The sequence below is a fragment of the Mus musculus genome, chromosome 5 (genome assembly GCF_000001635.26).
Source record: "Mus musculus strain C57BL/6J chromosome 5, GRCm38.p6 C57BL/6J".
Lineage (NCBI taxonomy): Eukaryota > Metazoa > Chordata > Mammalia > Rodentia > Muridae > Mus > Mus musculus.
The window spans coordinates 110,231,004-110,258,068 of NC_000071.6; the positions used below are offsets into that span (position 1 = coordinate 110,231,004).

Genomic DNA, 27,065 nt, shown 5'->3' on the forward strand with positions numbered 1-27,065 from the left:
GGAGCCGCCTGAGGCTGCGTTCCGGGCCGCGTTCTAGCCTGATCGTTGGGAAACGGGACGGCCCGCACTGCGCGCGCAGCCCGCCTGGTCTAACCACGGCCGGGCGGAGGAGGAGGCTTGGGGCAGGCGCGACTCCCGTGGCGAGGCGAGCGGTCTTCTGAGGGCCGGAGGCGGGAGCGACGCGGGCTGCATTTGCAGCGGCCGCGCTCAAGGCCTCGGCGCCGGCGGTGGCGATGCTGTGGCAGCGGCTGGCTGTGGTGGAGTGGGCGGCCCTGGCCTGGGAGCTCCTGGGCGCCTCGGTGCTGTTCATCGCCGTGCGCTGGCTGGTCCGCCGGCTAGAGAAGCGGCCGCGGGACCTGAACCGTTGCGGGACGCTCTCCTCTCCGCCCAGCGCGTCTGAAGCGGTGGCCGCACAGCCAGGTAAGGCAGCGTCAGTCGTGGGAGGAAAACCTCACTCTCCACGCCCCCTGGATACGGTAAGACCCTATCGCGGATATTTTGGAAACTTTTGATGAGAACCCACAGCCCTGTTAGCACTTCTTCTCTCCACCTCTCTAAACTGTAATCCCATGTTTACGAGGTATGTGTTTTGTTTTTGTTTTGTTTTTTAAGATTTCTTTAGAATTTTTTAAATTTATTTTTAAGATTTACTTATTTTATGTCTATGAGTATACACTGTAGCTGTGCAGATAGTTGTGAGCCTTCATCTGGTTGTTGGGAATTGAATTTAGGACCTCTGTTCGCTCGGGTCAACCCTGCTCGCTCACTCCGATCGGCCCCCCGCCCAAAGATTTATTTATTGTTATAAATAAGTACACTGTAGCTGTCTTCAGACGCACCAGAAGAGGGCGTCAGGTCTCTTGTTGTGAGCTACCATGTGGTTGTGAGATTTGAACTCAGGACCTTCGGAAAGAGCAGTCGGTGTGCTCTTTCACCAGCCCGAGGTATGTGTTCGTATGAAGCCACTTTTCACTAACGCTCACTTTCTCCTAAATCTAGTTCTTAGTGGAAGATGAAAAGTAATTCTTCTAGAAGGAAAATGACATTTTAAGCCATTAACTCAACTTTAGAACTTTAGAGATAACCCAACCCTAACAAGATCTTACGGGTAACAGAGGCTCCATTTGCTACTATGAACTTAAACACAATTTCATTTTTTAATTACTTAGGGCTGGGTATAAAACTCAAGGCGTGGCACATCTTGACAAGTCTTCTACCACTGACATACATATCAACCCTTTCTTAGCAGTCGTTGGTTTCTTGGGGGTTTTGTTTTCGTGTTTTTGTTTTTGTTTGTTTGTTTTTTGCTTAAGAAATGGGAACAGGAAGGTCAGGGTAATGCTGGTTATTTTTACATGGCCGTGGAGAAATGAAATGTTTGTGTTGTGACAACAGGGCCAATGCTTGTCTTTTGGGTTTTACATTCTCTTGACCCCGCTAAGAAAATAGCATGGTCTTATTGCAACTTGATGTGCCAGGGCTGGTTGATGGGGTGGAGAGGAACTGAGAGGAGAGGGAGGGCAAACTTTGGTCAGGATGTAAAACAAACAGTTGAGTGTTAAAAAAGGAAGTGGCACCGAAAGAGACTAGTCTCCGACTTGGAAATACACACACATATACACTTGTAGGTGCAGTTACAGGAAAGCACAAAGCAGTAAGGGCAACTTTAATAAATATAGTGTGCACTAGCCCGTTTACTCAGTGAACACTGTACGAAAAACTCAAGAGCAGGTCACAGTGAAAATCACCCAGTGCATGTGGCTAAAAGGGTATAGAGAGAGCCAAGACCAGTGTTTGCGGCATCTTGTTTCACTGAAAGATTCTTTTCAGTTTTTAGTTTTTCATTTTGAAGTCATTTTAGGTGTATAAAGGTTTATAAAACAATACAGAACAGTTCAACTCATGTACTAAGATCCTCTACCAGCTGATCGGGGGGAAGGAGTTCAGCCTAAAGTGAGTATCAATGTATATATCTATTAGATTGAAGATTTAAAAATCCTGATGTCTGCAAACGTCTGCAGATGCTGAGAAGATGGCTCTCCCGCATTGCTGGTGTGTCTGTTAATGGTATAGTCCCTCTGGAGACTATAGTCTAGTCTCAAGGAAGTTAAGCCTGCCCTGTACCCATAAGCTTTTGTTCTAGAGAAACGAAACTCTTACTTGTTTAATGTTCTTGCTATGTACCTTAGGCTGGCCTTAAGCTCGTGATCCTGCCTTATGGGCTAGGATTGCAAAATAGGCAGTATGTTGGCTGTGAAAATGTATTGTCTCACCCAGGGGAGCTGGGTGGCTGGGTGGGTAGGTAGGTAGGTAGGTAAATGGGTGGGTGGGTGCATGGATGGGTGGGTGCAGGGATTGGTGGATGGATGTGGTATGCTGCTATAATCTTGTACATCAAGACTCAAAAAAGAATAGAACCTAATGAATTAGCAAAGCTACGTCTGCTCACTGAATTGTTATATGAAGTCATTTTTCTGTTTTTGATGATGTGCTATCATTATAAAAAGTGTCAACCTTTAGGGAAAGCTGATGATTGGCTAATTACAGAGTTTATCATTTCTTGAGTCTACAAAATATTTCAAAATAGAAAGGTAAAAGAATTCTATATACTATTGACTTAGATTCTTTACATTTTCTATACTACATAATCACACCACAAGTATGGCAAAGAAATTAACAGTGGCAAAACACTGTTGTCTAATCTGCAGACCTAATTCAACTTCTCATATCTCTATCAATCTATCCATCTTTCTAAGAATACAAAGTTTGTGCTAATACTTCACATTCCAATGCATTTGGTGAGCTATTGCCCTCACCTGTTTTTTAGTAGAGGCATTTTGGAGAGCAGCTGTGGCCTCTTGTGTCAGAGGTGGCTGCCCTTGAATGTCTAGGAGGGTTTTGTTCTTGCTGTTGTTTGTTTTTAATTTTAATTAACTTTCCAGTATGCTATTCCTCATTCTGAGGATTAACAAGCCTGTCCCTCAACAGTTCAATAGCTGTAGCAGACATTTATGGGTATTTATCAGTGTCAGACCCAGTGGTACAGAATTTATGTTCATTATTTTATCTGTGTCTCATTATAACTCAAGACTGGACCTATTATTATTTCCATTTTGTAGGTAAGGAAACTGGGGTTTGGGGTTTCAATAATTATCCTAAGGTTGAAGTTAGTGATGTATAAAGTCCTGTTTATATGTTAAGTTGCAGGGACAAAACCTTCTTTGAACAACTAAAGTTAAAAGCATAGCTTGATCCTGTGAGGAAACGGAGCACTCTTAAGCTTGTGCTTAACTACTGAGCTCCATTCCTGGGTTCACGTGCATGTTTGCTTTCTTGAATTTAGGTGAAGTGACAATGGATGCCATGATGGCTCGACTGAAACTCTTGAATCCAGATGACCTTAGAAAAGAAGTTATGAAAGCTGGACTTAAATGTGGACCCATTACATCAACAACAAGATTTATTTTTGAGAAGAAATTAGCTCAGGCCTTACTGGAACAAGGTGGATTGCTGACCTCTTCCCTTCCCAAGCCCAGCGCGGTTACTGCCATGGCATTTATCCAGGGCACCTCAAGGACTCCTCCATCTGTGGACGGGAAACAAACTCAGCAGGCCTGTTTTTCTGAAGACAGAGATTTTGGTTACAGTGTGGGCTTGAACCCTCCAGAAGAGGAAGCGGTAGCATCCAGTGTCCACCCAGTACCCTTCAGTGCCTCTACCAGGAATGACAACCACAAGGCTGGAGTGACAGCTCCTAAGGAGCCACTTGTGTACTATGGAGTGTGTCCAGTATATGAGGATGGCCCTGTGAGACATGGTAACGTGCTGTGTAGTGTCTCCTTACCCAAACTGGGAAACTATAATCTTACCACCCAAGATTAATTTTATTATTCATATTTGTTACCCTCTGATTCTTAACTGTAAGGAATACTATTTTTTGTTTTTTGGTTTGTTTTTTTTTTCAAGATAGGGTTTCTCTGTGTAGTCCTGGCTGTCCTGGAACTCACTTTGTAGACCAGGCTGGCCTCGAACTCAGAAATCCACCTGCCTCTGCCTCCCAGGTGCTGTGTTTAAAGGTGTGTGCCACCACACCCGGCTAGGAATACTACTTTTTAATTACTAGGAAAATGGATTCTATCAGATAGATGTGACCGGCAAATGATTGGCTAACTTCCATTTGTTAATAACTGCTGATTAGTCATCTTCCTTCTCCCTCTTAAATTCATTACAGCCTGAGCAGCTTTTAGGTTAATACTGTATTATGTACCAGTAATAAATGTAAATGTGCCAGTTGTGCAACTGTAATCTTGTACAAGGAATTGTACATTTTGGGCTAGAAATCTATTTTAGTGGGTAGAGGATTTGCCAAGCATGCATGGCGCCCTGCATTTAATCCCCAGAGACATATAAACCTGTTGTGGTGGCACATAACTATTACCCCAACACTTGGGTAGATGCTAGCATGTAGAAATTCTGTCTCTTGAAAAAAAGGAAGAAGAAACTTGTAATTTTATTTTAGTCAGGATTATAATGTGTGCTTAGGCCTGGATCTTTCTGTATGGCCTAGGGTGGGCTTCAAATCTCAACCCTTCTGACTTTTCCTTATGACTGTTGAGATCGTAGGAATAAGCCATGTGTCTGATCCAACAATTTTAAATTTAAGTTTGAATTTTTTTATTTATATCTTTAATCCACTTAAAATTCAATTTTAGTAAGTTAATTTACTTTTTATCATATTTCTCATGAGTTTATCACATTTTGTAAGTTATTGTACCTTTGAATATGAAATTAACACAGGTATATATGGTATCATTGCTTGCTTATATACATACAAACGTACATTGTCAAGTGTATTCATGTGAAGTTTTGGATAGCCAAGGATCTCTTTAAGATAAAAAATGGGAAGTGGGCGGAGTGACGGCTCAGTGATTAAGAGCACTTGATAATCTTCTTGCATATCCCAGCTCACATGTTAGATGGTTCATAACCTACGTATAACTCCAGCTCCAGGGGGTCTGATTCTCTTTAGGCCTCCAAAGGTACTCACACACACACACATTATATGCATACAGTTATAAAAAACAACTTATACACTTTTTTATCCTAAAAAATATTTTTATATAAGATTGAAAATCTGAACTGTGAACATGAGAGAGGGAAACCAAGAGACTTGTTAACAAATGTAAATTGACTGCTGAACTCTGGGTACAGTTAATGCATGGCTCCACCTATTCAGCTCTTAATTTTCCCTTGGTACTTTGATACCCAGAGAGGATCCATGTTTACGAAGATAAAAAGGAAGCTTTACAAGCTGCCAAGTTGATCAAAGGGTCCCGGTTTAAAGCTTTTCGAACAAGAGAAGATGCTGAGAAATTTGCTAGAGGGATATGTGATTATTTACCTTCTCCCAACAAAACTACGCCCTTACTGTCTCCTGTGAAGGCAGTGCCCCTCGGTGGCAGTGATGGGCTGAAAGGTAAGGATTCTCTACCTCTTTCTTACCTTGGCATTCATGACTGTCAGTTACCTCTCTATGGCAGGTGCCTCGATTTCTTCATCAATGAGATAAACCTGGTGTAGGAAGAGGTATCGAGCTGAAGTGTCCTACAATGGAACAACCAAAGAGAAGGGGGCTGGGGGCTGCCCTGGGAAGGTTTGAAGGCATAAGGGTGGGTGGAGCTGGTGCTAGTAGACCCTGAAGCTGATGAGCCAAGTATTGGCATGTGGGCCACAGAAGCAGCAGAGGGAACACTTGCATTTTCTTGGGGCTATAGTGTGAGTTATGGGTATTTTGATGCTGACAATCTATAATCCCACCTGAAGGGACACCTTTTTCTAGGATGTGCAAGAATCAGTCTCCCTATAGAAGCTAGAAATCTGACTAGGCCCTTTGTATGACTCAAAACCAGAGGCCTATTTGGAGAGGCTTGACTTTGGTTCACATCCTTTGTAGGGAAGTCCCTTCAGTTGTTTGAGGTGGACCTCTGACCTTGTGTTGAGAGTCTGTCTGTTGCCTTCTACTCTTCCCTTACTCAGGTTTCTCTGCTTTCAGCTTGGGAAAGTGCCCCGCAGGAAATTGTTTTACGAAGCTTTCAGGTTTTGATTAAACCATTAGAAGCTGTGTGTGGAACTCTTTTTCTCTAAGGGTGTATTACAGTTGGGTTTTTGAGACAAGGTCTCAATCATGTTAATCCACACTGGCCTTGAGCTTGCAATCCTCCTATCTCAACCCCCCGAATAATATAGGTTATAGGATACAGATTATATTATTATATTACATTCGTATATGTTACGTTAATAATATAGATTATATTATTATAGAATATAGATTGTAGGTTATATCTTGGCTTATCTTCAAAGTACACTAAATGGCCAGACATGGTTGTGCATGCCCTTAATGCCAGCACTCAGGAGGCACATGTATGTAGATCTCTGTAAGTTTGAGACCTTCTCAAAAAAAAAGTTCACAAAATGAACTTTCTCTCAGTCTTCAGCCATCTGATTGGACTTGGCTCTGCATTAGTGCTGTAGTGTGCTCTGTATCATGTGACTTCCTACCTGTCATTCCCAAGAGCTGCTCATCCTCTGAAGGGAGGCTGCAGCCTTCGCCACAGTAGACTATGTAAGAAGAAAATGTTTGTCTCTTGACAGCAGATGGCTTGTGCCTGGCTGAATCAGAAACAGTAAACAAAGAACGAGCAAACAGTTACAAAAACCCCCGTACCCAGGACCTCACGGCCAAGCTGCGGAAAGCTGTCGAAAACGGGGAGGAACACACCTTTTCTGATCTTATCTGGAGTAATCCTCGATATCTAATTGGTTCTGGGGACAACCCAACCATTGTACAAGTAAGTATGCTTCTAACACCACTCCTGGTCACTTTGTCCCTGACCAGTGACGGCGCTTTAACAAATATGAAGCTCAACATGTGGTCTCCTTTCAGGAAGGATGTAGGTACAATGTCATGCATGTTGCTGCCAAAGAGAACCAGGCTTCCATGTGCCAGCTGACATTAGAGACTCTGGAGAACCCTGAGTTTATGCGTCTGATGTACCCAGATGACAACATGGACATGCTACAGAAGCGCATCCTCTACGTTGTTGACCTGTATCTTAATACTCCTGACAAAGTGGTAAGTACTCCTCATTAGTCTGTCGGATAAAGGCTTGAGTTCCTGACATTTGAGAGTATTTCTTTTTCTGTGCTACATCAACATGCAAGGCTTATGGAATACTAGGAAGACATGAACACTCATGGACTTAGAAAGATGTTTATGAAGGTGTTACATAACAAAACTTATCTTGGGGAGACATAGCATACACATTGGGAACTCCATATGGGGAACTCATGACCGACCAAAGTACAGATACCACCAGAGCCCAACATGGTGTTACTTACAGGAATATGGGTGAGGGGTCACTTACAGGAGCAGAAGTGACTCAAAGACACTTGCATCACCAGGGCCCACCCTAGCTAGCATGGGTGACAGTTTACAATGAACTGGGAACCTGGAACACACTACACAGCCTACAGACAGCTGAACAGACTAGAGAGTATTCTTTCCAGGTTCCTCAGTTAGTCTAACCCTTTTCTAGGCAGCTGGTCTGTCTTAAAGTTCCATTGCTGTGAAGAGACAGTGTGGACCACAACAACTCTTTTTTTTTTTTTTCTTTTTTTTTTAATTTATTTTTATATGAGTGCACTCTGTTTTCAGACACACCGGAAGAGGGCGTCAGATCTCATCACTGACGGTTGTGAGCCATCACGTGGTTGTTGGGAATTGAACTGAGGACCTCTGGAAGAGCAGTGGCTGACTTCTTAGCCACTGAGCCATTTCTCTAGCCCCCTAAATAAGGGTTTGAAACAGGAATTTATTTTATATGAAGGAGAATTCAATAGCAGTTTAGAGCCAAGAACTAAACTCACAGAAATCTGGGAGTTTAGAAAGCTATGGGAAAGAATAAAAGAAAGCATTAGGGAATCCGAGGCAGGAGGACTGTTAGTTCAAGGCCAACCTGGTCTACAAAATGGTAAAGAGTAAAATTTTACAAGAGAAGAATATACTTTGATATGTATTTTTATAAGTGATTTCGGGTGGCCAGCCTAAAATTCACGTATACCCAGTGCTGGGAACTGAACTTAGGATCTCAAATAGGCTAGGCAAGCCCTCTACCACTGAGCCCACAGTTTTAGTTTCTTTTAAAAAGTGGTAATTTTTAGGTTTCATTGTTGTTTTGCTTTTATTTGAAAGTTGCTGCTTGTCTGTTCTGTTGTTTCTAACATAGTTCTGTTATAATTACCCAGGGACTCAGAAAATTGATTCCAGTAGCTGCAAAAATACACCTGTCTCAAACAATAAATAGGGGGAAAAATTAAAGATAACTTAGGAGTAAACTGTAAAACTAAAGAGACATTTAGTCAACCAAGCCAAATTATAGAAACAGATTTTTAAAGAAATCAGAATAAAGTCAAATTTCTCTCACCACACCCTCACACACACTCCTGACATCAGGACTGTGTAGGGGAGGTCAGTTGGATGTTGTCCAGTTCAGCTCTGGGGATAGTGAGAGTCCCACACAATCAGGGCTTAGTCACAAAGGATGAGCCTCACCTGAGATGTTAGCCACATGCCCTGTTTGTCCTACTGATGCTTGACATCTGAAAGGTTGGGGTTGTAGGCACGCTCCACCATGCCCATGCCCAGTGGACTTACTCAACTTTTAGAACACTGGTTCCCTGACTATAGACTGGGTCACAACTTATTAAAGTTAAGGTTGACTGTATACCTTTGATTGTAAGTGCCTCCTTGGATCTGGGCACTTAGCACCAAATGAAGAGTGACAGATATTAGTGTGCCAGGCTCAGAGCCTGGCAAGCAATGACTGTATGCTAGCATGCCAGGTACTTTTGCCAACAGTAAAGCAGTATCTTTTTGTTTCTGAGGCCTTTTTCTTTTGGGGTGTTCAATTTTGAGACAGTCTTTTTTGTTTGGTTGTTTTTGTTTTTTTTTCGAGACAGGGTTTCTCTGTGTAGCCCTGGCTGTCCTGGAACTCACCTTGTAGACCAGGCTGGCCTCGAACTCAGAAATCTGCCTGCCTCTGCCTCCCAAGTGCTGGGATTAAAGGCGTGTGCCACCACTGCCCTGCTGTTGCAGGACATTTGATCACACCATGAACCCTAAGATTGTGTTGTTTACTGGAAAAACCTGTTCTAGTTGTGTGGCACCCTTAGTATACACCTTTAATCCCAACAATGAAGGTAAAGTTAGTTTGTAGAAGAATGCCCATGTTTGAAAGTGATAAATCAGAGAAAGATTTGACAGAATAGGATATTCCCAACTCTCATGAGAAGAGAGAGGAAAGGAAAGCTACTTCAGGAGTAGTGCAGGGCTGGCGAGATGGCTCAGTGGGTTAAAGCACTGACTGCTGCTCTTCCAAAGGCCCTGAGTTAAAATCCCAGCAATCACATGGTGGCTCACAACCACCCGTAATGAGATCTGACGCCATCTTCTGGTGCATCTGAAGTCAGCTACAGTGTACTTATGTATAATAATAATCTTTAAAAAAAAAAAAAAAAAAGGAGTAGTGCAAAAGACAGAGAAGAAGAAGCTGTTTAACCAGGTGATTTTTACAGACACAGGTTGAAGAGAGAACAAGCTAGACACAGGTGATGACAGAAGGAGCCAGCAGATTAGAACAAATGGTTAGAGTTAGTTTGAGGTAAAGCAGAGCAATTGGAGAAAGGCAGGGGATGGGGTAGATTGAACCAATTAATGTAGAGGGGTGTTTTGAGCCAGAATAGAGGTTAGAAGCTTCCAGAACTAGGCCTAGGTTAGCAGATTGCCATGTGAGTGCTAGGAATTGAACCTGGGACCTCTGGAAGAGCAGCCAGTGCTCTTAACCACTGAGCAGTCTCGCCAGCCTTTGAGATCCAGGCTGGCCTCAAACTTACTATGTAGCTAAGAATGACCTTCAATTCCTGACCCCTCTGCCTTCACTTGACAAGTGTTACCACAAAGGTCTGAGGCTTTTTTACTTTTTGTTATTTTTTTTTAATTTCCAGATATGGTTGCACATACTTTTAATTCCAACACTTAGGTGGAAGAGGCAGGAAGGATCTGAGTTTAAGGCCATCGTGGTCTACATAGGGAGTTCCAAGCTAGCTAAGGCTACATAGTGAGACCCTGCCTCAAAACATGCTTTTTATTATGTATTTATTTATTGAGTGTGTGTGCTGGGGAGCGAGGGGGTATAGATGTCACAGAACACAGATCTCTTTTTCCATCCAGGGATTAAACTCAGGTTGTCAGGCTTGGTAAAAGAGCCTGCTGGTTTAGTTTTAAATCAGTGGTTCTCTTCCAACAAGAGACTTGCATGGATAGACCTAGGCCATGGATGTGCAGCTTGTTCTTCATGGGACCTCTATCAGCAGCTGCTTGTCTCTGACTTTGTTGCCTGACTTTGGATCCTTTTCCCCTAACTGGACGGCCTTGTCTAGCCTCAGAAGATGCATCCATTCCTACTACAATTTGATATGACAAGGCGGGTTGATATCCATGGGAGGTCTGGGCATGGGGGGGCGGCGGGGAGGAGGGGCTGGGAGGAGAGGAAGGAAGCAGCGTTGGTTCTCAGCCTGTGAGTCGCAACTCCTTTGTAGGTAAAATGACCCTTTCACAGGGATTGCCTAAGACCATTGGAAAACATAGGTATTTATATTATGATTCATAACAGCAGCAAAATTATAGTTAGCAAGTAGCAACGAAAATAATTTTATGGGGGTTGGGTGTCACCACAACATGAGGAACTGTGTTAAAGGGTTGCAGGCTTGGGAAGGCTGAGAACCACTGTTTTAAGTAAACACCTACTTTCACTGTTTCATGTTAATAATTTGAGTAAGCAATTGTGCTTCTTGTCCACCTTTCCTAGGGCTTTGATACACCACTGCATTTTGCTTGTAAATTTGGAAATGTGGATGTAGTCAATGTGCTTTCTTCACACCCTTTGATTGTGAAAAACCGAAAGAATAAATATGGTAAAACACCTGAAGAAGTAAGTAACATTTTAATGGTAGTTACTGCCTTGTGTTAGAAATTCAAACATATGAATATGCATTCTGTGGCTGTGCCTGAGTTGTGTGTGCCTTGTGTGCCTTGCGGGGCACATCTAGGATGCAGACTGCTAGTGTGATGTCTGTGGAGCCAGGAGAGAAGGAGCTAACCCAGTCTTGCTGCTTTTACTTTCCTGAATCTGGACATCAGTTGTTCTGAACAACTCATTCTTAGCATGTTCCTTCTAAACACATGGGCCAACCAAGTTCAGAGAGAAAGCAGGTAGTGGTCATGATGATGGCTCTGGGTAGTGATAGTAGCAGTGGTCTTGATGGCTATAGTGGTGGTAGTGATGGTGATAATGTGTCAAGCAGCTGATTGCTGTAAAACAGAAAGGGGGGCCAGCCCACATACATACCATAGCACTCAAGCCAAGTGAAGCAAACCTTTTTGTGTTCCTTACCAGTAGGATGAAATATGATACTGTGCCTGTGACATAAAGACAGACCTGGGATAATAAGAACCAAAGTGCTAATTTAAGGATCAGGCATTATATGCTGCTAGCTGACCTAGATCTACTACTTTCAGAAATGAAACCTAAAGGACATTCTTCAATAGGAGTGTCTTCCCTAGGGTCAGGCCCCTTCTTTAGCTATTACAACATTTAGTAACACTCAACATACCCCAGTTGGTAGAAAACTTCCCTAACATACACAAGGCCTTGGTATTCAGGAATAGAGGAAGGAAGAAAAAACAAAACAATAAAATTCTACTACAGAGAGGTATAGTTTTATCTATATTTTTATAAAATGATTTTTGATAACCAGCCTAAAATTGTATATATGACTGTTGTGTGTCATATATACAATGTTGGGCATAGCACCTAGTGTCTCAAATATGCTACATAAGCCTTCTAGAACTGAGCGAACAATTTTAGTTTGCTTCACAAAGTGGTAACTTACAGGGATTTTGTTGTTGTTTTGATTTTATTTGAAAGTAATTGCTTTTCTGTTGTTTCTAACATATTATTACTGTTGTAATTTGCACAGAAGCTCAGAAAGTTGATTCTAGTAGCTGCAAAGATAGATCTGTGTTCTATATGAGATAGTAGTGCTGTTTGAGCTCAGATACCCAACAGCAAACATTTGTGTAGAGAGGGTATACTTTCAGACTATAAAGCTCCCTCAGATGAGGAACACGAGCGAGTTCATGTTTCATACTACCCACAAGTTTGTATGATGCAGTTTGTCTGTGTGCAGGGGTCAGATCTCATGGAGATGGAGTTACAGACAGTTGTAAGTTGCCATGTGGGTGCTGGGAATTGAACCCAGGTCCTGTGGAAGAACAGCCAGTGTTCTTAACTGCTGAGTCATCTTTCTAGCTCCATGATATGCTTTTAAGATTTTTTTTCCCTTCTACAAAATGGGAAACTAAAGTTGTGTGAAGAAAAAGATAAAATTTACCATATTGCTAAAGTCTGCTTTCTTTCTTTTTAAAAAAAATATGTATTTATTTAATGTATCTGAGTACACTGTAACTGTTTTCAGACATACCAGAAGGGGGCATCGGATCTCACTACAGATGGTCGTGAGCTACCATGTGGTTGCTGGGATTTGAACTCAGGACCTCTGGAAAAGCAGTTGGTGCTCTTAATCACTAAGCCATCTCTCCAGCCCCTAGAGTCTGCATTCTTGTCCTGTTCCAATGAGTGTTTTCAGTGAGTGATCTTATAGAATAGGCTGTGCTATTGACCACAGGATTTTTTTTTTGTTTACTTATTTTTATGTGTGGGTGTCATTTTGCCTCCATATATGTCTGCATTACATGCATGATTTGTGCCTGTGGAGGCTAGGAAACTGAAATTGCAGACAGTTGTAAAGTGCCATGTGTGTCAATGCTAGAAATTGAACCCAAGTCCTCTGAAAGACCATCCAGTGCTCTTAACCAATGAGTCATCATCTCTCAAGCCCTCTAGCACAGGTTTTCCGAGTGTGAGGTTTGTGAATTTTTTCATTAAGATAATGCTAGGGCTGGAGAGACAAGCTCAGAGGTTAGGAACCCTTGCTGGGGAGGTGCCACACACCTTTCATCCCAGCACTCAGGGGACAGAAGCAGGCACACCTCTGAATCTGAGGACAGCTAGGGCTACACAGAGAAACCCTGTCCTGAAAAAACAAACAAAACAAAAAAGAACACTTCCTGCTCTTGCAGGAGACTGGAGCTGTGTCCCCTGCCCCCAGGTTGTATGACTCACTGCCTGCGACTCCAGCTTCAGGGGACCTCTGGGGCATCTGCACTTAAGCACACATATACACAACATGTACCCATACACATAAATACGAATTTTAAAGATACTATCCTATTTTACTAGACTTAAGGTTAAGAAAACATTTATTTATTAGGAGATGTAATATAGTAATAGAATGCTTACTTTGTCTGTTTTGTTTAAATAGGTAATTTGTGAAAGAAGCCAAAACAAATCTCCAGCACTGAAAGAAAGGATTAGAGAATACTTAATGGGTGAGTTATGCACTCAATTTATGAGTGGACCTGGGGAAATACAGCAAAGATTGATCTGCTTTTCCAAGTTCTGAAAAAATAGTACTATGAATATTCTCAGAACCTTTTGAAATTATTCACTGTTTTTCCTAGATGCTACACCTCCTTGCCTGACTTCATACTACCTGTTCTTGTTCTGATTTTAGACTCTCTTTTACTTGATTGCTGCTCAGGGACTCACTCCATCTCTGAAGCAGGTTTCTCTGATCATTTCTCACTAGGGAGGGCTGAAGCCCAGAGCTCCTTGTGTAGATATTTGGCTTTTGTTTTCCAGCTTATTTCAGAGAGGTTGTATTTTGAGTGCGTCTCCCACTTCTGCCCCTATGAGGCTGTCCAGCTCAGCTTAACCTTTCAAACCTAGGATCCAGTCAGGACCATTATCCTGCTGGATTGTAGAGGTATGATATTCATTCATACTCATTTTCTCTCCCCTTGCCATTTCTTTCTTCACTTCCTCATTCTTTCCTACACTTTCTTCTCCCTTCTTTCCCCTCAGTCCCTCTCTCTTTTCATCTTTGGTATTCACTATAGAGAAAATTGCTTGGACATAGGTTTAAGCTAATAGATAGTATTAACTAGCCAGCTACTTCATTAGGTGTTCAGGATCCCAGTATATCCATGAGTCTTTCTCGGAGGGACCTTTTTAAGCACAAAATCCATATCTTTGGTCAACATATTTCAGTTAGCAAGTACGGTTAGCCAGAAATGAAAGGAACTATAGAAGTCAAAAAGCAAGGTTAGTCATTTATAGACCATCCAAGAACTATGGACTTGGATGGACTGCTCATTGCTTTCATTTTGGCAGGTGGTACTGTCAGTGTGGTAAGTTTTATGGCCTGAATAGTAAGTACTTCCATGAATTGTGCTGAGGTTTGGAGGCCTGTTACACTTTTCTCCTTTTCTTCTGGTCAGGAGCTCCTAATTGTGGCTTCTGTGCTTGTGGTCTGTGGGTAGTTAGTTTCAGGAGGGACTGTCCTACTGTGTTGTTTTCAGTGCATCTCCGAAGATGTGTTGATGCTTTTCCCTTTGTTTCTACCCATGCACCTGGTTTGTTGTTTCTGCTGACCAAGTAAAATTGAAGTTTTCTGACCTTCTTTTCTTTCTTAGGTATTTAGCCATGGTCATGGCTTGACATAGTGTCTCTGGGTATTTTCTCAAGTCAGAGTCCCTGTAGCCTGTATATCTGACATTTTGTAGAATTGGGTACTAACTGTCTTAGTTAGGGTTTCCATTGCTGTAAAGAGATACACCATGACCAAGGCATCTTTTATAAAGGAAAACATTTAATTAGGGCTGGCTTAACAGATTCTGAGGTTCAGTCCATTTGGAAGCATGGCAGCATCTATGAGGCATGGTACTGGAGTAGGAGCTTAGAGTTCTATATCTTGTTCTGAGGCAAACAAAAGACTGTTTTCAGGCTGTTAAAGAAGGAGGGTCTCAAAGCCCAACCCTAGAGTGACACACTTCCTCCAACAAGGCCACACCTCCTAATAGTGCCACTGCCTGGCTCAAGCATATTCAAACTGTCACACACTCCCAACCTAAGATTATCTGGATTTTTAATTGTACTCTTAATCTCTTCCAGTCCTTTCTGCCTATGCAGTCATGAATCCCAGTGTATGGTAGAGGTGACAGATGTCTCTTGGGCTAGCTGTCATTTGTTGGAGACTCTAGTTGTGTTACAGAACACAACTAAACTAAACTGCCAGAAATACCTTAAAATGTAATTAGTTACAGTTTGTGGTGGGACTTTTCTTATTTGTAATCATATAATTTGATCACTGCTAAAATCTGGTTACCTAGATGTTTTCCTGGGATTAGCATGGTACTTCTGCACCCATGTTCCTTTGTTACTCAGCCTTATGGAATTTTGTGCCTTCCCTGTTTCCTGCTGAGGTCATAAAGCCAGCTTCAGAGTTTCTCGTGGGGCAGTTTTCACCCTCTAGACTTAATGCTCCAGGGACTACACTGCTGCATGCCAGGTCATCCAAACAATACCCAAACTTGTGTAAATAGAGTGAGAGAACACACAACTAACTATCTATCTATCTATCTATCTATCTATCTATCTATTTTTATGCGCATTAGTGTTTTCCCTGCATGTATGGCCGTAGGAGGTGTCTGACAGTTACAGACAGGTGTGAGTTGCCATGTGGGTGCAGGGGATTAAACCCAGGTCCTCTGGAAGAGCAGTCAGTGTTCTTAACCCTGGAGATGTCTCTCTAGCCCCCCCCCCCCTAAAACACAGCATTTTTTTGTTGTTGTTGTTGTTTTGTTTTGTTTTTTGAGACAGGGTTTCTCTGTATAGTCCTGGCTGTCCTGGAACTCACTCTGTAGACCAGGCTGGCCTCGAACTCAGAAATCTGCCTGCCTCTGCCTCCCAAGTGCTGGGATTAAAGGCATGCGCCACCATGCCCGGCTTAACACACATTTTAAGGAAATGAATAGGATAAAAAACCTAGACACAAGACCACTGAGGCCTTGAATCCAGTTTTGTTGATGAAGTATTTCAAAGTGCTGGCGATTGAACTCAGGTCCTGAAGCATGCTGGACACCTCTACCTTTGATCTACCTCACAGCCCTTTATATATAAGCTTTAATATCTTGCAGGGGTAAAGTATATTTCTGGAACATTTTAATATACGAAGCCCTAGGTCCCATCCTCAGCATGTGCACACACATACTCATACACACACTCCAAACTTTTAAAGGACTTGAATATTCAGAAGAAAGGTAAGCCATACTTTATGAATAACTAGGTTATACATAAGTTTTGTTGTATACTTTCCCAAAAAACAGCCATTTCAAAATCCATGAAATGCAAAGGGAATGGAAATTTATGATAATCTCATAGGTATGTGATATCAGTCACAATCTCAGATACTGAAATGTTAAATACATTTCCCTGGTTGATTTGTTTGTTTTGAGGCAGGGTCACACTATATATTCTTGGCTGCCCAGGAACTCATTCTGTAGACCAAGCTGGCCTTAAACTCACAGATATTAGCCTGGCTTTGCCTCCAGAGAGCTTGGATTAAAGGCATATACCACTATGTCCAACCATTTCCCTATTTTTAAAAATTACTTTTATTGTATGTGCATTCGTGTTTTGTGTGTGTCTATGTATGTACATGGAGTGCATACATGGTGCCCACAGAGAGTAGAAGAGGGTGTTGGATTCTGTGCAGCTGGACTACTTCAAAGTAGGTAGTTAGAATTAGAGGAACCAAACCCTAGTACCCTGCCCAAGCAGCAAAGTTTTGGGCTGAGCTCAACCTCCATCACCCCCTTTGGTTTTTTTGTTTTGTTTTGTTTTGTTTTTATAGAATCTCGTGTAGCCCAAGATGGTCTCAAACTCACTAAACTCAGGATGACCTTGATTTCTGACCCTCTTCTCTTGTCCTCCCAACAAATGGGAGGTAGGTATAAGCCACCATACTCAGTTTTATGTAATGCTTGGTATCACACCTGTGGCCTCATATGTGCACTCTACACAAGTAATAAATGTTAAAGATACATACATACATACATACATACATACATACATACATACATACATACATATATATGTGTGTGTGTGTATGTGTGTGTGTGTGTATGTATATATATATTTTTGTTTGTTTGTTTGTTTGTTTTTGTTTTTTTTTTGTTTTTCGAGACAGGGTTTCTCTGTATAGCCCTGGCTGTCCTGGAACTCACTTTTTAGACCAGGCTGGCCTTGAACTCAGAAATCCGCCTGCCTCTGCCTCCCAAGTGCTGGGATTAAAGGCGTGTGCCACCACACCTGGCTTAAAGATATATTTTAATGCTGTGTTTTTGTTAAGGTAGGCTCTATGTTAACACTCTTTTAAGTAGAGAAAGAAAGATATAAAAGCTATTATAAGCACTTGGAATCAAAAATTCCCAGGAAATTGTGAGCAGCATGACAAGCTGATATTCTAGCACACCTCTTATAGAAGAATGAGAAATAGAGTCAGGGAAGAAGGAAGTGTGACCGCCTTGTACTAAGCTCCTTCTCTGTCCTAGTCACACTCATGGCTCGAGACTTATAGCTTCCTTGGGTGTCTGCTTGCCTCTTCTCATTCCTTTTTTTTTTTTTTAATGTTTTTTGTTTGTTTATACTTAGTATATTTCTGGACAGGAATTCGATGGTGTGTTTTACAGATGGATATAAAGAGAAGAGTTGAAAAGAGTGTGTGTGTGTGTGTGTGTGTGTGTGTGTGTGTGTGTGTGTGTGTGAGATGATGGGGACTAGGAAAAAGAAAAGGTAGGTTTTGGTGAAATAACCCTGATAAGCCATTGATCAAAGCAGGAAGCTGCAGACTGAGCAGAAGCAGTAGGGGGGGGGTTGTTTGCTTGTTCGTGTGGGATAGGACTGCACTGAACTGACCTGTTTGCTCAGTTAATCTTCTTACACCTACTCTTGGCAGCTCATGTATTGAAGAATACCATAAGGATCATCTTAATTTTAACCTCAAAGCCTTGCCAGGTGTGTCATTGTCTCCATTATGCATTCAGGGCTCAGAAAACAAAAACAGATAAACAGAACCCTGCTTTAGTAGAGAATGGTAAAGAGACTCACTTAGTAGTCACTGATACAAATTGGTCTCAGACCCCAAGCCTGGACCTTTCTGTCAAACTGTTTTCCTTGACGTTCCCCTAGACCCTGACTTAGATGAAAGTAAGTAGAAGCTGCTGGCTGACATTTATCTCCTATTCAGGTCACTACTATGTGCCACTCCTGAGAGCAGAAGACACTTCTCCTGTCATTGGGGAGCTGTGGTCCTCAGACCAGAAAGCTGAAGCCTCAAATACTGCCCACTGTAGAAGCAGCCCCAGAGATCCTGTGATGACACTGAGAGCTTTCGTGGGACCTCTGAGTCCATCCAAAGTGAGTGGCCAGGAAAAGAACTGTCCTGGTTAACTATATTTTAGGGTTCAATGCTCCAATCTGTTGCTTTGTTTTGGTCATGGAGACCAACTCATGGAAGCCTAAGGTCATCTTTATCTGACATCACCTCTAATGAAGTTTTTTTGGTTTTGGTTGGTTGGGTTTTTTTGTTTGTTTGTTTGTTTTTTCGAGACAGGGTTTCTCTGTGTAGCCCTGGCTGTCCTGGAACTCACACTGTAGACCAGGCTGGCCTCAAACTCAGAAATCCGCCTGCCTCTGCCTCCAAAGTGCTGGGATTAAAGGTGTGCACCACCAGTGCCTGGTTCTAATGAAGTATTAATGAGTCCTTGGGGTGTTTGTTTTGTTATGTGGCCAGGGAAGGTGCATTCGAAGCCCAGGCCTCTTGGCATATTAGTGTTTTCCTAGCCAAGATCCTTCTGTTCTTTACCAGTCCATTGCAACGTAGGGAGCTCCACATTTGCAAATCAAATTCCAGCCTGAGCTTCCTACACATGAAACTCTTACCCCTTCCCCATGTTCCTGTGTTCCTGTCATACCTACACCTGTTTAGTTGAGCTCTACTTATAAATGATGGAATTGATGGCTCTATGTGCTTTTATGCCAGACTTACAGCTTTCTCGAATGAAATATCTCACTGGTGTATTATTTAAAACTTTCTAAATAAGCTTGTCACGGTGGCACATTCTGTAATTCTAGCTTCTTGGGAGGTTGAGGCAGGCGTACCTATCACAATTTGAAAATAAGCCTGGGTTATACACATAGTAAGATCTTGTCACAAAACAACTTCCTAAATAATTTGCAAAAAAATTCCAGAAGGATTATACATGAGAGAAAGATGTCAGCTTTCCTTTGATATGTAAGGGGAAGGGGATATAAACTAGTGAGGTGGCAGTAGACAATGCCTGTTGTGCTAGGCCAGATGGGACCCTCAACATTCGGCCGTACAGAAAGGCAGCTCTCCTTTGTATCACTTTTCCTGGAGCTATAAAGAAACATCTACCTAGAAAAAGTCATACAACCAACCCTACCTTTCCCAGATCCCATGAGGCTGTGCTCTCTCTTGGCTATCTGTAGAAATGGCTACACAATCTGTAAGGTGGAAGGAAAAACATTAATTAAGCCTGTAGTGTTGGTGGTTCTGAGTCTCATGTGAGCTGCATGAAGCACTTTTTCTTCCAGGCAGAAGATTTTCGAAAGCTCTGGAAAACTCCACCTCGAAAGAAAGCAGGCTTCTTCCACAGCATCAGAAAGTCTGACCCAGAACGAGGCATTGAGAGAGTTGGAAGGTATTCACAGGGCCGTGGCTGCCAAGCTGAGCAAAGTGTGCTGTGTGGTTGTGGATAAATGATTAAAAAATATTAATTATGGGGCTGGTGAGATGGCTCAGTGGGTAAGAGCACCCGACTGCTCTTCCAAAGGTCCGGAGTTCAAATCCCAGCAACCACATGGTGGCTCACAACCATCCGTAACGAGATCTGACGCCCTCTTCTGGTGTGTCTGAAGACAGCTACAGTGTACTTATATATAATAAATAAGTAAATCTTAAAAAAATATATTAATTATGAATACTGAAATGTAACATTTCCCAGAAGGAATTAGAGCCTTTTTTCAAAAGTATGTGCCCAGTTTGAACCTGCTACAGACCTCTAAAATTTTATGTACTTAACCAAAGTAAGGACACACATTAGGAGGTTTTGTGTGTGGTTTTTATTTTTGCTGTGAAGTTATGATGGTACACAGGTCTTCTTCCATGAGTCAGAGTCACTTGCTATGTCAGAGTAACTCCTCAAAGGACATGCAGGGTCTAACCACTGGAGGAACATGAGGGAATGCCCCAAATTAGGGCAAAGTAAAATACCCAAAACAGTGGCCCTTCAGAGATTATGTGCTATTTTCTGTGTAGTTGGGGTTTGGTTTGGTTTGGATTGGTTTTTCTTTTCCTGTTTTCTCAACTGTTGTGTTTTATTTCTTACAGGGAGCTAGCTCATGAGCTGGGGTATCCCTGGGTTGAATACTGGGAATTTCTGGGATGTTTTGTTGATCTGTCTTCCCAGGAAGGCTTGCAAAGACTAGAAGAATACCTTATCCAGAAGGAGTTAAGCAAAAAGGCTCAACAAGAAATACGAGAAAATGAAGGCTGCCTTCAGGACAGAACCTCAGATTTTGGTAAGTAGGTGCAGGGTCTGTGGGTTTCTCTTTTCTTTTTTAATATGTTTTTACTGTAAAATCAGATCTTCTCCTCAAACTGATATCAGAAATTGTGCATACAGTTATATTAAAACAAACAAGCAAATAAAAGCAAGGAATCACAGCCAGCTCTATGTGTCTGGAGCACTTGTACGCTTCTGCAGGTATATGCATCGTGTTGTATGCATGGGATCGTATGTAAAAGTTCAGAATCACAGCAAGCAACGTGTGTATACTACATGAAAAATGTGGCATCCTTGCAAGGAGTCTGGTGCTTCTGGCTTCTTCTACTGACGTAGATATGCTTTACATGTGAATATCTTGTGTAATGACGTAGATATGCTTTACATGTGAATATCTTGTGTAATGTCAGAAGGAGAATAAGGAACACAGGCTTCAGAATACTGGGCACTGGGTTTTGCATTAGGTCACTGGGAATAGCATGTCTTGGGTACAAAGCAAGTTAATGGAATGCTTGGAAACGGTTACCCTGGAAACAGTTACCCTGAGTATAAAGCATAAAACAGGTCATCATTCACCAACACCACTAAAGAACTTGGGTGACATCAGTCTGTGAGTGACTCTGGTAGAACACGTGCTAACCATGAGCAAAGCCAGAGGGGAGGAGGGGATAGTAAAGTTTTTAATGTTATGCACCTAAAGTGAAATGGGAAAAGAAAAATATTCTTTAAAGGAAGGAAAATCATATATATATATATATATATATATACACACACACACACACACACACACACACACATACATACACACGGGGGAGGCGGGGGTTGGTTTTGTTTTTGTTTTTTTGAGTCAGGGTTTCTTTGTGTAGCCCTGGCTGTCCTGGAACTCACTTTGTAGACCAGGCTGGCCTCGAACTCAGAAATCTGCTGGCCTTTGCCTCTCGAGTGCTCCCGAGTGCTGGGATTAAAGGCGTGCGCCACCACGCCCGGCTTTCCTTTACACTTTCATCCTACACACTGATCTGAGTTTTTTGCCCTTACAGGCAGTGGAAAGAAGTACAGCAACTCCATCTCCGTGGGAGCATTTCTAGATGGGGATGATGACAGTAGTTTGGAAGAAATTAAAAACCAGCAAAATACAGTTCCAAGTCAGAGTCAGCCCACAACTGATAAGTTCCAAACCTCTAAAAGTGGTTCCCTTCCCTTGGGACAGAAGGTCGACCCTGGAGAAACCTCAGTTGGAACTTACCCAGATAAAGGCAGAAATGGGTTTTGTCACCCTCTAAACCACAGGACTGCAGATGGAAGGGGACTAGAGGCCACCAATGGGGAGGAGGCCCTTCCACCACCTGTTTCTGTTTTGACTCAAGAGTTGAATAAACTGAATTTGCAAAGCCTGGGAGACAGCCTTCATGAGACACCAGATAAAAACGGGAAACTAGAGGATGAGGTGCTTCCTTCAAGAAAGGGTGCAGCAGACAGTGACTTGCTGGCATCTCCTCCTGCCATAGCAAGCCTTGGAAAGAAGCAAGTCAGGACCAACACTGAGGTGTCAGAGGCAATGGCTGAAATGTCTTTGGGCCCTAAGAGCCCCCAACTTGGAGTTCAGGCTGGTCTGGAACCTATACTCTCATCTGCCACGGTAGATTCCACCAAGAGGCTCTTCCTGTCTGGGTAAGTTAAGGATGTAGCACTATAATGAGTGTGTAGTTTTTTAATATCCTTGGGGGTCTTCTATCTGGACTATGCTAATCCAGTGTCAATAAGGGAGTACCAACGGAATGATTTCATCTACCCTATGTTTAAGACTCAAAATGGAAGACCCAACTAGTATCTTAAAGAGGTCTTTACCATTCCCTACAGCATTTACCTTGACCAGCCCTGGCCTTGGATACCAGCTCTACCCACCCACCTGCTTTTAGGCTAGTTTAGTAGTTTATATGCTCAGCCCAGATTGGTGGGGTTTTTTGGTTGTTGTTATTGGGGTTTGTTTTGTTTTTGTTATTCATGTATTTTGTGCTTGTAAGCCTTGAGCTAAAAATACTATAACTTATAAGCCTTTCCCCCGACAATGTTTCCGCTTTTTCTTACATTTCTTCTGTTCTGCATTCTAGAGAGGAACCATCAAAACTAGATCGAGATGTTTTAGCAGCTCTTGAGTGTGCGAATATTGACCCTGGTCTGTACCCAGCAATCCACAGATGGAAAAGCACTGTCATGTGCTACTCGCCCTCAGACAGACAGAGGTACTACTACTCACAGCATCAGAGTGCAGAGACTGACAGGGTTGTCATACACGGGTAGCTTTCTCATAGTAACAAAGCTAACCTGGGGAGCCCCCCAATACAAGCCTGGCCTGTGTGTCCATGTAGATGTGGCCACAAAGGCGGATACATGTCCATAGAGTGGGAAAGTAGGCCAGGCTTGCTTCTGGCAAACTGCATCGGGGGAGGCAGTGTCCAGAATGTATAGCTGAAACAATATGGGTGTTGTGTGTAAAGTCGCCATATCTGAGGTGTAGGAGTATCTCCTCTCTGTAAGACAAGTGTCATGCCTATGTCTTTGCTCTGTTCTTAAATCTCTACTCTGTAGTGTGCCTCTCTGTGGTAACAAATCTCTTTGGTTTCCACAGTTGGCCAAGTCCTGCACTCAAAGGGAAGTTCACAACTGAGTTGGTGGATCTCGATTGCTCTCATAGCTGCTCAGGACGATGCAGTCCAGCTGGTAGCAGCCCCAGTAAGCCTGGCCACACCTCCTCCTCTTCTGGCCTGCACAGCCCTGGACGCTACAGTCCAGCACATGGGAGACACTTCCAAAGAGTGGCACACGTGGCCCGACTTGCAGCTCTGTAGAGCCAGCTTACTCCTGGGATTCATTTACTTCTTTGTTTGTAAAAGAGTAATGTTTATTGGTAAAAATTCCATGAAAGAATGTATCCTGAATAACTTAATCCTCGCTTTGAGGGTACTGGTATTTTAGAAAATACAATGTTCTGAGTATAATTTGAATGTCTGATATTTTGGAAGAAGTTAATGAAAGCAAACTCAGATACTAATTGTTTGAAAGTGTAGCCGTAATAATGATTCAGACTTTTCAGGTGGAAACTTCTAATTTTGAAATAGAACAAAGATGCAAAGGCATAGACAAGTGAGGTGTTGCTAATTGGGTTTGTTAGCAGCAACACTGCAGCACGTGCACACACCCACTATTTCTGAAACAGATCAATTATGTATTGTCTCTTGGGGGGGTGCAGCTTTTTGATATGCAATGGCAAAACTATGTGTTTGTCATTTCACCCTAGTTATTCCAACCGAGAGAAAGCAGGTGGCAGAAAAGCAGATGTGCCCTGACTCAGACTTCAGTAACAATGCTCAAAACACTGCCAGAAGTTGGGATGGGGGGTTAAAGCCATCGAGAATCATGCGAGTAATCATCATAGAAAACTCACCAGCAATAACTAAAACCAAAACTATTTCTCAGTACTTGTCAGTGTAGTAAGTTGTCTAGAAGTTGTACCCAGGCTGGAGAAATGGCTCAGCGGTTAAGAGCACCGACTGCTCTTCCAATGGTCCTGAGTTCAATTCCCAGCAACCACATGGTGGCTCACAACCATCCATAATAAAATCTGATGCCTTCTTTTGGGGTGTCTGAAAACAGATACAGTGTACTTACATATAATAAATACATCTTTTATAAAAAAAAGAAATTGTTCCCAAGTCTTAAAATTTAGCCTGAGATTTCACTAAGCATGATTACATGACAGATGTATGCCGTATTTTAGAAATTAAAGAGCTTTATGCTAGAGTTTAGCACTTGAGATCTGAGTTCATTTCAGTGGCTTGCAGTGTTGACTTTTGGCTATCCCAAGAGATGTGTACCGAGTGGCATTGCACACCCTAAGGCTCCAAGATAAAACCACCTTGCTGAAGCTGGGTCTCAGCTGTCTGTCAGTTGCTTGCACAGAGCCAGTAGTGTTCTGGAGACACTTGCAGTGCTTCACCCCAGTACAGAACTATACCACTGATTTTGCCAATTTCAGTGCCTTTTGTGAGTCATTTTGAGATCACATAGTGCTAAATGGGGGCGTTAGATTCTCTTTTGTTTATAAAAATGTTGACCAGGCAAGCCTTTAAGCCCAGCACTCATTAGGCAGAAGCAGGGGGTTCTCTGAATTTGAGGCCAGCCTGGTCTAGATAGTGAGTTCCAAGACAGCCAGAACTACACAGAGGATCTTGTCTCAAATTTAAAACAAAAACAAAAACCCACCAAAATGATAATAAAGTAATTCTGAGCTCAAATGTTTAGGTCTTTTCTTTTTTCTTTTTTTTTTTTTTTAACTTTTTTAAAGCTTATTTTAATGTGGTAAGAAATACCAGAATTGAGATTTTGGACTTTGGATTTAGTTTGTTTTGTTCCCCTTGTAAGCAGCTGAGCTCTAAGTACAAGACAGCCAATCAAGTGACCTGGAAACAATCCCAAAGGGAATCTTTGTTCTCAAAAGAAACCAAAACCCACACACTATATTCAGCTATGATTTTGTTTTCTCTAAAGTCTTATTGTCCTGTGCGGTTATTTTTGTTGTTTTTTCCATACTCAAAAACTGAAGTACTAGTTTTGCCCTATTTTAACTTTTTTTTTTTTAAACTCTTCTTTCTTGATATTTACTTAAGACAACTTTTGGGAGTCAGTTCTCAAACCATGTAGGTCTCAGGAATCCAACTCCAGTCACTGGAATTGAGTTTTACCCGAGCCATCTTGCTCGCCCATTTTAAACCCTAAGCTGCCTTTGGACTATTTTTCCACTAGTATGAAGGGTATATACCTGTTAGTAACACCTGTTGATCTATGTCATAAACATTGTTTACTTGATCTTTCGCAAAGTGTTGGGTAGGAAACGACTCCTTAATTTGTTATTGGACAGAATCCCCTTCTTAGTAAAACTGTAAGAAATATTTTCATTAAAAAGGACATTGAGTAGCACATTGATGTCTGGGAGATGTCTTACTATGTTACCCCAATGGCCTGGAACTGGATGAGTTTACTTGCTGGGATTTGGCTTAGTCTAACACAGTTAATAGCATTTGATTATGTGGCAGTGGAAGACTTCTTTTAATGTGTGACAGGGCTGTGAAAGGCATCCTTCCTGAAGTGGCATAGTATGAATGAACTTGTAACAGAGACACTCGCTACCACCACCACCACACCCACCCAGCCACCCTCATTTCTAGAGAAGAACAGGACACCATGTGGAAAGTAAGTTCTTGCAGCACCATGGAAGGAGCCAACCGCAGATGCTAATGAACAGTTGATCTTTAATGATTTTGGAAGGAATGAATGTTAGGATTTTGTCTTCCTGAGTTGGGGCTTAAAGTTTTTATTAATATTTCTCATTTATCTAATAGAAAAACATTGGAGCCAGGCGTGGTGGTGCACACCTTTAATCCCAGCACTCGGGAGGCAGAGGCAGGCAGATTTCTGAGTTCGAGGCCAGCCTGGTCTACCGAGTGAGTTCCAGGACAGCCAGGGCTATACAGAGAAACCCTGTCTCGAAAAAAACAAAAACCACTGGGATGAAGTAAAACACAATGGTCAAGAAGAATTAGTCCCACTTAGTGGCATGCCCTTCTTACCACCTTGATTCAGATTCCCCCAAATTATTGGTAACCTTTGTTTTGGCAAGCCTTACCAGTATTGTTACCAGTGTTTCAGAAGTCTTTATACATTTGTCTTAAACCAAGGAATTTGGTTTCAATATCCAGCACCACAAAAACATTTTTCATCAGTGTCATTGGGCCTCTAAGACACACTGGGCTGCTGGGCAGTGATGGCTCACACCTTTAATCCCAGCACTTGGGAGGCAGAGGCAGGCGGATTTCTGAATTCAAGGCCAGCCTGGTCTACAGAGTGAGTTCCAGGACAGCAAAGGCTACACAGAGAAACCCTGTCTCGAAAATCCAAAATAAACAAATAAATGACACACTGGCCAGATCCCTCCCTAATATGGGATTGGTGGTCACTCACTCTTGCCCAAATATTCACAGCATGTGTAGGTGTAGACCATAAGGGAACTAAAAATTATCAGGTGTTTCATAATTTAACAAATTAGGTTATACCCAGAACTTAACTAAGCTCTTTTTTCCCCCTAATTATGAATGTCCACTCTTGTGATGCCAAGTGACTTTTTTTTTTAAAGATTTATTTATTATATGTAACTACACTGTAGCTGTCTTTAGACACACGAGAAGAGGGCGTCAGATCTCATTGCAGATGGTTGTGAGCCATGATGTGGTTACTGGGATTTGAACTCAGGACCTTTGGAAGAGCAGTCAGTGCTCTTAACCTCTGAGCCATCTCTCCAGCACCTTAACTAAGCTCTTAAATTTAAACCTAATCTCACATG

The 27,065-nt window shown here is 42.3% G+C and overlaps 1 protein-coding gene across 2 annotated transcripts; it reads left to right on the forward strand.

The window, feature by feature from the left end:
* Ankle2 (ankyrin repeat and LEM domain containing 2) lies at nt 1–25,648 on the forward strand. Of its 2 annotated transcripts, none has more exons than NM_001253814.1 (13): nt 1–420; nt 3,344–3,817; nt 5,270–5,476; nt 6,652–6,848; nt 6,944–7,132; nt 10,926–11,048; nt 13,501–13,567; nt 18,328–18,497; nt 19,698–19,804; nt 20,494–20,684; nt 21,709–22,339; nt 22,780–22,911; nt 23,298–25,648. In NM_001253814.1, the coding sequence occupies exons 1-13, from the start codon at nt 234–236 to the stop codon at nt 23,515–23,517; spliced, it is 2,895 nt and encodes a 964-aa protein (NP_001240743.1). In that variant the 5' UTR covers nt 1–233; the 3' UTR covers nt 23,518–25,648. The 2 variants fall into 2 exon arrangements, with proteins under 2 accessions (NP_001240743.1, NP_082198.1); NM_027922.2 differs by having other exon boundaries at nt 6,655–6,848.
* Nucleotides 25,649–27,065: the final 1,417 nt, after the last annotated feature.

Excerpts from the sequence above, each read along its gene's own strand:
- Ankle2 (NM_001253814.1), top strand. The coding sequence starts at position 234 with ATGCTGTGGCAGCGGCTGGCTGTGGTGGAGTGGGCGGCCCTGGCCTGG. Across the intron at positions 421-3,343 it reads AGCGGTGGCCGCACAGCCAG|GTGAAGTGACAATGGATGCC; the intron begins GTAAGGCAGCGT and ends TCTTGAATTTAG. Across the intron at positions 6,849-6,943 it reads ACAACCCAACCATTGTACAA|GAAGGATGTAGGTACAATGT; the intron begins GTAAGTATGCTT and ends GTCTCCTTTCAG.